General features: G+C 54.1%; 4 protein-coding genes across 4 annotated transcripts; 1 reads left to right on the plus strand and 3 right to left on the minus strand.

Annotated features, from left to right (window-relative positions):
• Positions 1–632: 632 nt before the first annotated feature.
• On the minus strand, positions 633–2644 carry NCS57_00580700 (C3H1-type domain-containing protein; the record flags this gene model as incomplete). Its single annotated transcript, XM_053055715.1, has 4 exons — positions 633–2123; positions 2177–2370; positions 2421–2516; positions 2599–2644. The coding sequence occupies 4 exons, from the start codon at positions 2642–2644 to the stop codon at positions 633–635; spliced, it is 1827 nt and encodes a 608-aa protein (XP_052914670.1).
• Positions 2645–3370: 726 nt separating this feature from the next.
• NCS57_00580800 (uncharacterized protein) lies at positions 3371–5126 on the minus strand (the record flags this gene model as incomplete). Its single annotated transcript, XM_053055716.1, has 4 exons — positions 3371–4061; positions 4116–4348; positions 4397–5002; positions 5061–5126. 4 exons carry the CDS (start codon positions 5124–5126, stop codon positions 3371–3373), a joined length of 1596 nt encoding a protein of 531 aa, XP_052914671.1.
• A 1786-nt stretch (positions 5127–6912) lies between these two features.
• Positions 6913–10248, minus strand: NCS57_00580900 (uncharacterized protein; the record flags this gene model as incomplete). The annotated part of the gene is made up of 8 exons (XM_053055717.1): positions 6913–8903; positions 8954–8999; positions 9049–9133; positions 9188–9229; positions 9325–9451; positions 9506–9838; positions 9893–10060; positions 10158–10248. The coding sequence occupies 8 exons, from the start codon at positions 10246–10248 to the stop codon at positions 6913–6915; spliced, it is 2883 nt and encodes a 960-aa protein (XP_052914672.1).
• A 490-nt stretch (positions 10249–10738) lies between these two features.
• On the plus strand, positions 10739–11975 carry NCS57_00581000 (uncharacterized protein; the record flags this gene model as incomplete). Its single annotated transcript, XM_053055718.1, has 2 exons — positions 10739–10828; positions 10881–11975. The coding sequence occupies 2 exons, from the start codon at positions 10739–10741 to the stop codon at positions 11973–11975; spliced, it is 1185 nt and encodes a 394-aa protein (XP_052914673.1).
• Between the last annotated feature and the right edge of the window lie 1955 nt (positions 11976–13930).

The following is a 13930-nucleotide window of genomic DNA, read 5'->3' on the forward strand; positions in this document are numbered from 1 at the left end:
GATGGGAATAAACAGGCAGGGTGACAAAAATAAGTGACAATGCGTTAGAAACCAAGTCTTGCAGGAGAGGATTTTCCTTTATAGGCCGTCGCCCATAACTTGGATCAAAGCCGTGGCTGAATACGACCAGGGATGTTGTTCATCGCCGGATGAATCATCAGAAAGTGGATGCTCACTGCGGGCTGACGATGGGCAGGAGGTGGTACAAAGGTGCACGGAGCTGCCAGCACCCATTTGGCCAATCAGATACGCATATTACACTTGCGCTTTACTGTTTGAGGGATAGCGTTTTTGGCTGCTATCCACCAGCTGCCAGCTGCAAGCCTTAACCTCAACAGCAAGACTCATAATGAGCCAGAATCCCCAATGATAGTCTCAAATATATATCTGTCACACAAATATCAACTTCATATGGAGGTGATAGCTTGGCTTGAGCTATTCTGAACATCCTTTCAATTCAATGGACCTTGAACCTGTACAATCCTATGCATCCTAGGTACCTCGTTGGTAATCATCCTCAACGCCGGTGAATGGACAGAGCCGAATATCTCTTGAAACATACAACGCCTGCCGCTCGTTTCCCGCACCTTTTCTATCGTATAACAAAGACTTCGAGCGACTCACTGCTCTCCTTAAAAGTTCCACAGTGTACATTCCCTTGGCGGCGGCAGCTCAGGCATCACGCCGCCCTCAAACTCGCCCTTTTGGGCAAATGCCATCCACTGAGCCTTGGACTTGTCGTCGTACTGCTCAGGGGGAAGCTCCGTATCCTTTGAATATCCCGGCGGGCCATCCGGGAACCAGATTCGTCGCCATGTTCCATCAAAGTCTCGGATACCTGGCAGGTTATCCTTATATGTGACTGGCTTGCCACGGAACATCGAGAGTCGGCCATCCATGCCCTTGGAACTGTAGCTTTCAACCGGCGGGTGCTGTTTGCTGCTGTTTGGAGGGTATGGGCTACCAGAAGACGCCGCCGCCGCTGGCTTCGGTGCCTGAGGCTGAGCCGAAGCAAAGGGATTTGCGCTTGCGGGTGCTGCAGAGGGTTGACCGAAGGGATTGGGTTGCGATGGCTGTCCAAATGGATTCGCTTGTTGGTTGTTCTGTGATGCGAAACCATTAGGCTGCGGCTGTGACGGCTGACCAAAGGGATTGTTCGTATTCTGGGCTGGTGCTTGATTAGCAGAAGCAAAGCCACTCGATGCTGCCGGAGCATTCTGTTGCTGGCCAAAGGGCGAGGCTCCCTGTGAAGGTTTCCCGAATGAGCTGAATCCAGAGTTGGCCTGTTGGTTGTTGGCATTTCCAAATGGGCTCGAGTTCTGGTTGTTGGCAAATCCGCCACTAGGTGCACCGAAAGGATTCGCTGCGGGTGCATTATTGTTGTTGCCCGCAGACCCAAAGGGACTCGCGTTATTGTTTGTATTCGTCGTGGACCCAAAAGGATTCGGTTTCTGGCCAAGCTGGCTGGCCTGACCAAAGGCACTGCCTTGAGCATTCGGTTGTGACGGCTGCCCGAACGATGGAGCGCCAAAGGGGCTGGGCTTCGCGCCAAGGGCTGATGTCTGACCAAAAGCCGAAGTTGGCTGTGACGCCTGACCAAACGCTGAAGCAGGTTGCGACGGTTGTCCAAATGCCGGAGTTGGCTGTGATGGCTGTCCAAAGGCCGACCCTCCCTGCCCCAACTGTGATGGTTGGCCAAAAGCTGATCCTCCCTGTCCAGGCTGCGATGGTTGACCAAAGGCGCTGCCCTGGGTATTCGGCTGTGACGGTTGGCCGAAAGACGGCGCGCCAAAAGGACTTGGCTTTGCGCCGAGGGCTGAAGGTTGCCCAAAAGCACTTTGCCCAGCTGAAGCGCCGCCTCCGAAGGGCGAGGAAGTATTCGAGGTCGCAAGGGAACTTTGATTATTGGGTTGGCCGGCAAACACGTCGAGCATCGACTTCGGTCGCTTGCCGACGATGAATTCTCCAAAAGGGGCTCCCTGTGTCCCCTCCTTGCAGATATCCTGTCGGTTCGGGTGGTTGTTCTCGGCGCTGACTATGAATTGGACAGCTTCTTGGGCGTTTCGGACGGCGTTTTGCATCTGCTGTTGCGCATTCGTCCAGAGCTCCTGGGCTTGGTTTAACTACTAGAATTAGCTTCCATTATCGTCCCGGAGGCAGTAAAATGCGTGCTCACTGCTTGCTGCTCATTGCCCGAGGCCTTGCCCATCACGTAGTGAAGGCGCAGCTCTTCAAAGCTCTGCTCGCGCGGGTACCCTCCAAAGAGCTGCCCGGGGGCGTCTCGGCCGGGAGCATACGCCGACAGGATCCATTGCGGCGTCTCGTTTGTCAAGTCTCGCTCGATGGCCTCTACCGTGATGCTATACTTGTCTGCGGCCTTGTTAACGCGTGTTTTCCAAGCCATGTCGCAAAAGCCGTACCAGCGACGCTGTTGCTTCCTCCTCCCAGAGCTCCGAAGCGGTTCGAGGTTTGATTTCGGTTATTGTTGGGGTTGGGGTGTTCGTTCCTGCAGTTGTCTTGCAAAGCGAGACGTCAGCGCCGTGGATTATACTTCGGAGAAGGCGTTGGTGATGCAATGCAGCCCAGCTCAGGACTTACTTCCAAACTTGCAGTTGCCCTGCTGAAAGAATCTACACACCGTCATCTTGATATGATGCGCAGGGTCGTATTGGCGATAAAATTCGATGTCGCCGAGGTCGAGGCTACCTCATATCGGGGTGTAATTCCCCTGCGCAAAGAACGCCTTGTGACTCGAGAACAAAGAAAGAGAAAGAGAGGTTGGAGTCGAAAGAGCTGCTCAGCCTTCCATCCACTCCCAGCCTCGTTGGGTTGGCTCAGGCAAGTTTCTGCGCGGCCACAACGCGATCTGCGGATTAGCGGGGCACCCAGTGCCGACCCCTACAGCCAACCCCTGGAGAGCTGCCCCTAGTGATTCACTACATCCATCAGCTCCATTTCATCTCATACACCTATTCATCTTTACGCTGTATCGTTCATATTTCTCCTAAGATAAGCCGTGTCTCTTGTCATTTGTCTACCTGTCTGGTTCCCCTCAGAAGCCCATCTCAGCTTTCAACTAGGTACCTACAGTAGCTGGACTCGTTCAGTCGGTCCTGCTTCTCCCAACCTTAGGTATGGACTGTACTCCGTACCAAGCTAAGCTGGCAGATGCACCAAAGCCCAAGAACATGCAGACATCAACACCTTATGGGGCTATTTCAAGTATTTGAATAGTTCATTTTAACTTGTTATACTCATCATGCTAGTTACTCTTCCTTTTACTCGTTCAGTATTCATCATGAGCCGTCATCTCAATCTTGCCATCCCTTCATCCTCAACCATATACTAATTCAGTATATACACATCAATCCTACGCCGACACATTCTCGGCCTTGCGGAACTCAATCATGGGTCCGTTCTTAGCACTGGTAAATATGTCGACCAGCTGCATCTCGGTCACTCGGTGTCGTCCCCATTCATTGTTGGGGTTGCCCTCGGCAGGATCAACGATGCCAATGGCCTTGCGCATGTCGTACAGGTAGATGGTGCGAGCCAGAGTGTTGGTCATCTCGACGTAGGCCAGACCCTTGCCGATACATCCTCGGGGACCGATGCTGAAGGGGCAGAAGGCGCTCGCCGCAAGTGCGACCTCGTCCTCGGTGGTCTTTTCGTTGGTCAGGGGGTTCACGGCGCCCGCCAGCCATCGCTCGGGGATGTACTCGTACGGCGAGGGGAAGTACGACTCGTTGTGGTGGATGGCGTAGTGCGGCACGCCGACGACGGTACCCTCGGGGATGGGGCGGCCCTCGACTGTGATGCCGCCGGGGAGGACTTCACGGGGAGTGATGCCACCGACAGAAGGGGACATGCGCATGGCTTCGTCGATACAGGCTCGGAGGTAAGTGCAGGATGCCAGAGTGGCACCTTGGCAAACCTCCTCAACGTTGCTGAACTTGCTTCGAATCTCCTCAGTCACTCTCTTGAGGGCGCGGGGGCATCGGACGAGGTAGAAGAGCGTAGCAGCCATGGCAGTGGATGTGGTGTCTGAGCCGGCGATGATGCTATTCCCTCATGTCAGCCCGATTCTTGCTTCACCTTCTCACGCAATCACTTACAGCAGGTTAGATTCACTCCAGAGTTCAGGGGTGCTGAAACCCTGGCCAGTCTCGGGATCGCGGGCCTTAAGGAGGTAATAGAAGAAGTCACGTCGATCAGTCTCCTCGCCGAGCTTGGTGCGCTCAGTCAGCTGGCCCTTGCTGTAGGCCATATAACGGGCGCGTTTAGCAGCGAGTCCGGGGAAGAGGACCTTGTCCAGCTTGAGCTTGTCGACCACAGGCATGGTTCCGCACTGTTCAAGTCAGCTTCTAACCTCAGTCGAGCATCGGGAATCACTTACAAGAAGATGGCGAGTAGTCGCAGCCTCAACAAGTCCCAGTGCGAATCGGTTCGTCTCGCTCTCCAGCATATGAAAGGCCTTGCCAAAGCACAAGTCGCCAAGGATGTCCGTGGCGAGGTAGTTGCACCAGTCGCTCATCTTACGGGGCTTGGTCCATCCCTTGGACTCTTCGGCAGAACCATCCAGAGCTCCAATCTGCTCGCAAAATGTACGGACATTGTTGAGGATGTACCGCTGCATTTCCTTCATGGCGCTCTCAGAGAAAGCCTGGGACATGACACGGCGCTTGCGGGCGTGCACCTCCTTGTCGCGGGTGTTGTGGGTATTGGCGGTCGGGTGGACAAAGGCATTGTAGAACTCGGCCTTGCGAACATTGGTGCGGAAGCCAAAGATCTCCTTCAGGGCCTTGTTGGAGTTGAAGCAGAGCGAGTTGGGACCAAAGCGGACGACAGGTCCGTACTTTTGGTGCATGCGCCAGAACTCGAGGTGACGGTCACCCTTCCAGGCGTGGTAGAGCTGGTAGGCATCGGTGATCTTGGCGAGGAAGGGGCCGGGATACTTGGCTAGAGGGTGGAAGAAGACTCGGTATACAACGAGGCCGAAGGTCTAGGTGTTGTTAGTTCAACATGTAACCAGTTGAAGCAATTCCCATGTAAGTACTCACATAGAGGGCTCCTCCTCCAACCAACAGCCCCAAGTAAATCCACAAGTGTCCCAGATCAAGCTGCATCTCGTCTTTCTTTCATTAACACAAAGCTTCAACAGCGGAAAAGATTCCAAGGGAGCAATTGAGCAGCGGATGTCCCGGGGCGGAATACACAAAGACAAGGCACTAACCCGTGACCACTACACCCTCACTCTCTACAGTTCTCTTATTCTCTTCTTGTAGTTGGGCCCTCTACCAGCGAACGATAACAAGCATGACGCTCTTGGTCGGCTTGTTGCGGCACACTAGGCTTATCGATTGACCCAAGTGCCGAGGCGGCTAGGTTCGGATTGGAAATCGCGGAATTGTGACGGGATGAAGATGGGATCTTGGGGGAGCAAGGGCTAGACTTGAGATGGCGGGGAAGCTAATGGAGATGATTATTGGAGAATTGGAGTTTTGGAGGTGTTGTTGTTTGTAGCTTGGATCTGGGGATGCTGCCGGTATTTCAATGCCCAGCCTCTCAACAGCCTACCAGGTGTAAACGAGACGAGACGAGACAACTTCACGTCCAGTACGTACCAAGCTCATGAATTCACCCAATGTCACGGTGACGGAAGATAACGCACATTACAAAATGCCACCTCCTCGTTGGCTTGCTCACCCAAGGTCACACGCCGCTGCCCCAAAACCAGGGAGGCTATTCTTAGCTTGATATTGTTCACAAGGTCATCTGCCCGATTTGACTTCCTCCTAGGGCAACAGCCAGAACGCCAAAGCCAAATCTCTTCCCAGCTTACCCGCCGCTGGAGGATGCCGTGCCGTCCGTATCTTTGTTTTGCCCGCACTTTTCTGTAGCATCGGTTGGAAGGTCCTAGCTTCACAATACGAAAGCCATGTCCACCTTTTTTCCCCTCCTTCGGCGGCCGTTCCTGGTCCTGGGGGAAAGCTCCAGCTGTACGGGCCTCGGCCTTGGCTGTTTTGCTGCAACAGCGGTCCTCTTCCCGCTATGCGGAACCATTCACTTTCCTGCCTTGTTTGGAAATGGAGGTGTCCTTCGTGCTACCCATCAGCAAGAAACCTTTGCGTCATCCCCGATAGTGTGCGGTTCTGGCCGCGCTGTGGGGAATCCGCCAGGGCTTGGATCGGGGGCTTCGGCCGTTGGTAGTCGGAGGTGGGGACGCGATCTCAGAGCCGGGGTTCCACCTCGCTGGAACGCAGATTTGACGCCCGATTCTTTTGCATCGAGGTCTATTGGTGGGTTTTGGTCGCGATAGGGCTTTTTCCATGGTGGTCAGCAGCTGACAGGGTAGCATGGGAGTTACTAATGTTTGATGTTGGCTTAGTAGAGGGACATGTGATGCGAGTTGCGTTCACTTATCAATAACCATGAACTACACCGCTTGCTCCGTGCCGCCATAGCGCCTAATCGAAACGCAAGCTTTCAATGACGAGAAGATAGCCCAAAGGAAAGTATCAAACTATAATGCCACCAACAGAAATACCAAGTTATACATGTGAAACCTGGGAGAGGACAATGGATGCTTGGCCAACTTAGTTGGTTGGTCTACCCTACAGCCCCACGCATATCATGGGTTCCCGACATACCTAGGTAACATGCCTTTTTTTTTTTTTTTTTTTTCCAAGAACAACAAAGAATACACAACTACATAATGCCAACCAACCTAATAGGAATAAATAGGTATATTGTACGTGGTAACATAAAGCTCGTAGACTATGCGACCCTACATTACTCGTAGCACATTGTTCCCCCGTCCCTGTTACCACATTAAGTCCTCCCATATTACCAGCCACCCAGCATAGCAAAGAACCCAAGATGAAAACGCCCTGCCTCCCTAGCCAAAAGTGCCTAGTTAAAGTACCTGGGCTCATCGAAAACGTGGTATCTATGCTCCCGCACGCCCTCGCCGCGGAACATGGCCGGGAATCTCCATCCCTTTGGCACCTCCGACTCCTTCACCCGGCGGTTGCGCTCCTTGGCTGGCTGAGCCTCCAGCTTGGCGATCTCCTCGGGTGACTCGGGGATCCTGAACTTGGCCACCTGCAGCTCAGTGTCGGTGATGCTGCTGCGACTGACGCGCGCGTATCCTACGCGCTTAAGGCGCTTGAAGAGGATGTACTCGCACCAACGGTCCCAGTCTGATGGGTCCACGTCGTGCATACCCGACTTCTTGCTAACGTGTGTGTTGTAGTTGCCCTCTAGAGGCTTCGTCACCAAGTAGCTAAGAAGGAATGCTGGACGAGGAGTTGAGCCCATGAGCTCGGCGAGGTACTGGGTCTGAAGACGTCGGTCCTCCACGTCCTCCTCCTGGCCAGAGTGGAAGACAAACACATCCACCAGCTGTCCGTAGACGTCAAGAGTAGCGTGGATAGCAGGAGCCAATTCGCCAACAGGGCTTGGCAGGAGATGATGCGTTGAGTTCAGGATAGGGAACTTGGACAAGAGAGCAGCGCCCCAGGTGTGCTTGTTAGGTCCCGGACCGTAGTCGACATACATGCCGAGATCCTCAGCGAGGAACTGGGTAGCATCACGGTTGCCCATGATGATACGCTGGTTGTCGGATTCGAGCAGGCCAATGACATCGATCTCGAGCTCCTTGATAAGATCTCGCATGCGGTACTCCGAAGCCCACATATCGTTGTCGAACGAGAAGTGAATTGTCCAAATACCAGCAGTGAGAATACGGTCCTCAGGGTGGTACGGCTTGTAGTCGTTGGTTGGGAAACGCCTGAAAGCGGAAATGAGGAAGAAAATGTTGATGAGGATGGTGGAAATGCCAAAGTACTTTCGCCTCTGAGTGGGCAGAGCCCGTTTGGACGCTTGTCGCTGAGGACTTGAGGTGTTGATGCCGAACACACCCACGCCGATACAGGTCATCATGGAGATCATGATCCAATCGGTATGCTCACGGACGAGCTGGCCACCTGGAACAAAAGCATAGGCTACGACCCAGACATGGAACAGAACCAAGAAGTTGTAGAGGAGGAAGCCAACTCCAAATGTCGTCGCCGGGTTCGTCTTGGCTCCATGAGTGAGCATGGGCACAGAGAAGGCCATCAGATACGCAGCGAGCGTGAGAGCACCATAATATCCGGGCCAGTGGCTGTAGCAAGTCAGGAACCCGGCACCAATCGAGCCAACAATGAAAACACCCCAGCTGCTGGCAATTCTGGGTTGCCAGACTCCGCCAAAGAGTCCCAGTGACATGGCGAGGACAGTGAGCCAGCCATGAGTGGAGAAGTAGGGTCCTCGGATGGGATATCCTTCCCATCCCCAGAGAATCATAGTGCTGGTATCAGACAGCAACGAATGAAGACCAAAGAACAGTCCGGCAAGGCCGAGAGAAGCAAGGAAGCTCGAACCGGTCTTGGCGGGGACTGTATTGATACCAACGGTGAGAGGCGCCCGTCGGGTGAAACGAAGGGCAGCCAGGATGCCGAGCACAAGTCCAGTATTGTTCCATCCACCGTTCGCAGCATGCATAATGGGCCAGATGGGGTTGTTGGTCCACCAAGCAAACTTGGCAGCAGACGACAGAATGAGGCCAATCATCCATCCAAGAATCTTGGACTCGAGTCGGCCATCGTGAGCAGACTCGGTGAAAAGAGTGGCTGCCCAACCCAGGCAAGACATTGTCACGCCAAAACCAACAGTGAAAAGACGAAGGCTGGGCTCCTCAACGAGGTAGGCGGCAATGCCTGCCAGAGACAACATGTGGACAATACGGAGGTTGTTCACCACCAGGGATCGCACAGAGCGATTGGCAAGCAGAAACGGCGAAACAGTCGTCATGACAAGGACCTCGTATCCAGAAATGCCCATGTACCAGAGCGGGAAGTCTATTTCAGTCAGGAACACAGCGTAGCATCTGTCGATTTGGGCAACTTACACCACACCACAAGACCGAGACTGGTCAGAATGGTCCAGAAGACGTACTATGATAGGTCAGATCTCTGCTCGTGCTAGCCATTGGATTGAACCTACTCCATGATAGACTTCAGCGGCGATATCAAAAACCTCGGACCAGCTGAAGCGAGTAGCAAATACGCCGCCTGTGGCCTTTTCCTTTCTAACGGCTCAGGTTAACGACCTTCTCCTCAAAGTTGGCCAACCAAGTACTTACTCCTTCTCTAGGACGGCAGATGGGACGGATGATCGGTTCTCACTGCAACAGACTTAGACGGTGGCCTTCTAACTTGTATATTGGGCAAAAAGGCTCTCTCAAAAGCTCAAGACTATCTGGGAAGCCATTGGACGTACCCCTTGCTCGCGCCCTTGACGTCTTTGACTACAATGTCGAAGGTATTGAAATCGAGCGCCGTCACAGCGTCGAAGGCTACGTCCAAGAGGATCAAGGACCATTCGAAGAAGGCATATGTGGTATAGGCTGTTTCGCGAGATTAGCGGGGCATGGGGAGCACAGGGCATTCGGCTGTCTTACCCCCAGCAACACGGTGGACCTTGTGCTGGATAAAAAAGTAGATTAACGGGACAAGCGTGCCGAAGAATGCAGAGGCCAGGTACTTGCGATACTTGATGGCCTGGGGGTTGGCGGGGCTGAGGGCGATGCAGCCCGTCGTCCACGGAAGCGTCGCGACAATGTAGGAAATCATGAGGATATCGTGCCAATCGTGATCATCTGTAGAAGTAATATATGTCCATCCGCCGCAAGTCAGGGTTCGGAAGAGGCCCATGAGGGCGACGAAGGTGGGGAGCTTGTGGCCGGGTCTGCGCGTGAGGAGATACCAGAGACCAACGAGGGCGAATCGAGGACCTGCGTGCAACCGTCAGTAAGGCGCGAATGGCGAATGATTCCAGGATCGCGCACCAGCCGTGATGGCAATAAAGATCATAAAGAAGGAGCGCTCGGGGTAGCGATCGCCAATGGTGGCCGACACTGAAGGGAACCATTCTTGCGGGTAGCCGTAAAACTCATTCTGGACGATCTTGTGGTAGTGCAGGTAGACGCCGATAACCAAGGCGCTCAGGAAGGCAGCTAAAGACAGGAATCAGCTTCGCGATCGATGGATCGAGCGACGAAATTTGCGACGAGGACGAGGACGAGGGCGCAAACGACGACAAGCAGGACATACTGTACGCGATGGCAGTGTGCGCCCAGCTCACCAAGCTTCCGTTGAAGCTGAGGACGACGCCAGTGTCCTTATCCTTGTATTTGGACGACATTTCGAGTGAGAGAACGACAGAACAAACACTCTAGTATCCCGTCCGGGAGATCCGGAAACGACGACTTAAATATCTGAACGAGAGAAGGCAGAATGAGCTTGGAAGTGGTGAGATTGTATCGGCCAACACAGCGGACCTCGGAGCTTTCACGTTACCTCTCGCGACGTAATTATTGTCAGGTGGAGCCAAGACCAGGGGTGTTTTGGAATTGATCTTGGCCCTAGCGCGCGCCTTCCCGCGGCCGCCGAGGGACAACCTAGCCTGGTACTGGCAGGCGACTACAGGCCCCTGGGGCGGGCTGTCTGTCCCCCAGGCCCCGGGCTTAGATTTTACCTTGCTCTCCGCTCTGACGCGATCCGACCCCGAGGCTGAAGCGCCCCGCTAAAAAGTTGTCGACCAGGGCAGCCTTGTGGGAAAATTCTTGCATCGACCATCTGAAGTTCGACTGGCACGATTGATATCCACCCGTCACCTCTTCTGAACGCTTGAAATGGCCGGTGTTGCCGAGAAGGCGAGATTCTATCTCGAGCGCGCTGTTCCCCAGCTGCGAGAGTGGGAGGAGAAGGAAATCTTTTCCAAGGTGCGTCAATCTTCCTTCCAGTTGTGACCGCTGGCTGACCTTTAACCTCCAGGACGAGATCCGCACCATTGTCCAAAAGCGCAACGATTACGAGCACAAGGTCCTTGCTCCTGGAAACAAGCCCTCGGACTGGGCTTCGTATGCACAATGGGAGCAATCCCTCGAGTCTCTCCGCAGCAAACGCTGCAAGCGCCTCAAGATCCGCCATCTCAACTCTGCCCACGCCGGCCAAACCCGCACACTCGCTATCTATGAGCGAGGCGTCAACCGACACCCAGGAAGCGGTGCGCTCTGGAGAGAGTACCTATCATACACGTCTAGCGTCAAGGCGAGCAAGCGATGGCGCAAGACCATGACAAATGCTCTGCGCATGATGCCCACCGACCCTGAGCTGTGGGCCATGGCAGGCCGCCGATCCGCAAAGAATGGCGACATGGCCGCTGCGCGAGGATTCTTCATGCGAGGATGCCGCTTCTGCACTACAAACGAGAAGTTGTGGGTGGAATACGCTAGGAGCGAGATGGAGTGGCTGGAGAAGGTGGACAAGCGCAAGGAGACAGCCAAGCCCGGCCACGACGTGCTTCGGCCGGATCGCATCGAGGACGGCGACGAATTGCGGCTTATCGACAGCGATGACGAAGACGACGAGGATCTCCCCGAACCCTCCAAATCCCAGGCCAAGGTCATCGACAAGCAATCGGCCCAACAGCTTGCGTCAAATCCCGCCATGGACGGTGCCATTCCTATGGCAATTTTTGATATATCCAGGAAACAGCCATTTTTCAACGCCAATGTCGCCGAGACATTCTTTGAATTGTTTGCGTCATTCAGCAAGCTCGCCTCTCAGCCCAGGATTTCTCAACATGTCTTGGATGTGCTTGATCAGGAGTATCCTAACCACCCGGCTACCTGCAATGCCCACATTCGCCAGCCCATCATTGGTGTTAACCCTCAAACTGCCGAGTTCCCCATGAACCTGAGGGAGGTTCTTGCACGCCTTAACCAATATCTGTCTGAGACGACCGACCAGGCGGAACTTCAAAGGAAAACAGTGTCATGGATGGATGGTTACTTGGCGCTGGATAATCTGGACGAGAGCATTCGACTGGTTTTGGAGCACACAAAGAAGAAGATGGTGCTGGCATAAGGTTCATTTGGCAAAGAGCTTAATTAGCGACTCGAATGGTCATCATGAAAAGATTCAAGTGGCCTTGATGGCCAATTTGGCGTTATGGAATTGTCTTATTGAAAGGGCGGACCGAAAGTGATGCAGGCCAGAGAGAGTATAGACTAGTCGGTATGAGAATGGATGTTGCCGTAGGGCTGAGTCTGAGTGTTCCCCTTGGTAATTGGCTCACCAAATTTGCGAATATTTAAAGACAAGCATCATGGTATAGATTCGTGCTGATCGATAGCGAGCTCTCACCTGCAAAACATCCAATTCACCCACGCGCGGCTAGATAAGCCAAACTCCAAGGTTCCCTGTGGTGGTTGCAGCCCCGGCCCGGCGTTAGGGTGACCCAGCACTTTGGGATGATCAGGGAGCCGCAGTGGGGCTCCATACAGCATTAACTCCGGGAAGGGCTTTTACGGGAGCTGAAATGACATGAACTGGCCGGTTGCAACGGCAATTGGTGAGGCCATGATAATTTTCGCAAGGAGGCATGGCCTTGCCATCGTCGATTCGTGCGTCGTATCAGCGAGGTAGACAGACAGACTGACACCGGGAGAACAAGCGGGACATTGACCATATCCGAGAGCCCGTCCTGGTGAAACCCCAGTCATTAGACGATGAGTTCCTGAAAGGGGTGCCACGCGATTGTTGGCCCATACGCCCTGGCCTGGCGGTACTCTGCGTCATGTATGTATGCACGGGACGCCTGAATAGGTGTCCGAAGCCGTTCCAAATGCAGGCCAGCCTCACTTTAGGACAAGCTGGCTTGATCTTGAGTAGTTTGGGGCAGCTTTCAATAATCAACTCAGTTAACCTCCCCAATGACACTTGGCGGTTTGGCGTGATATTGAGGGAACCGGAGTGTGTGATGGTCTGAACACTTTGACTTGATCTGAGCCGTTTCCACTTGTTTGTCCGGGGTCACGGATCCTCGAGGATGGGCAGACGCAGGTCGAATTAGCTCCCCGTGCAAAGATACCTCGGCCAGACTTGGGACAACATGCAGCACAACACTCCTTCTCTGACGTGTGATGACCAGGAGCCCAAAGGCAATGATCGAGATGTCGTCTAATATTACGGTCAAGCTTGGACGAAGAGGGCTGCTGCTATCCCGCGAGCTCTGCAGCCACCACTTCCAAGCCTGTGATTAGCGCTATGCAGGGAAACGTTGACACCAAGGCGTCAGATAAGTCAAGGATTGGGTTTGGCCATGGGGAGACAGGGCCCAGGTGCCTCCCGTCGAGTGTCGGTAGAGGCGGACGCTTGACCACACCTCCGCTGCTTGTGCAGCCCTTGGCCAGGAGGTGTCGACGAGTTGAGAGCCGTGGCTGACAGACAAAGCTGTCAATGCCATGGTAGCTCTCGCAAAGGTGGACTATGGATCGGGACGGGCAGGAGAGGGAGGGCGTTTTAGAGCGAGACAGATCTGCAACCACCATGACCCTGTTCTGTGGATCGCTCACTGCTCTCGCTGACCAGGCCCTCGTGCCAAAAGACGAACGGCGACGGCCATCCCATCCCAGTGACAAAGATGGAGGGGATGGAAAGCATTTGCCGACACTTGTAACTTGCCCAGTTGCCACCGACCCGTTTTCCATGTGGGGTGAGTGAATGGCCAGGGCAAGAAAAAGCAGTTGGGCGTGAAAAAGGCGCGGTGAACGGCCGAGAGGGGACGTGGAGGAGCAGATTAAGACGAGGGAGAGGAGGGGGAGAGGCCACACTCTTTAATTGAGGCCGCTCTCCGCCTCCAGCATGAAGATTCGGCCCATCCCAAAGGACCTGAGTGGGTTTGGGAGCATCTGAGGATGAGGCGGCGGGCATTCCTTCACGTCAAGCCATCCGTTACAAACCAACCGCCCTCATCTATCTGTCTGACGAGACCGGAGAGCAAAGAGCAAAGGGTAAATAGCGGCGGCCATCGCTCAAGG

The sequence above is a fragment of the Fusarium keratoplasticum genome, chromosome 4 (assembly GCF_025433545.1).
Source record: "Fusarium keratoplasticum isolate Fu6.1 chromosome 4, whole genome shotgun sequence".
Classification (NCBI taxonomy): domain Eukaryota; kingdom Fungi; phylum Ascomycota; class Sordariomycetes; order Hypocreales; family Nectriaceae; genus Fusarium; species Fusarium keratoplasticum.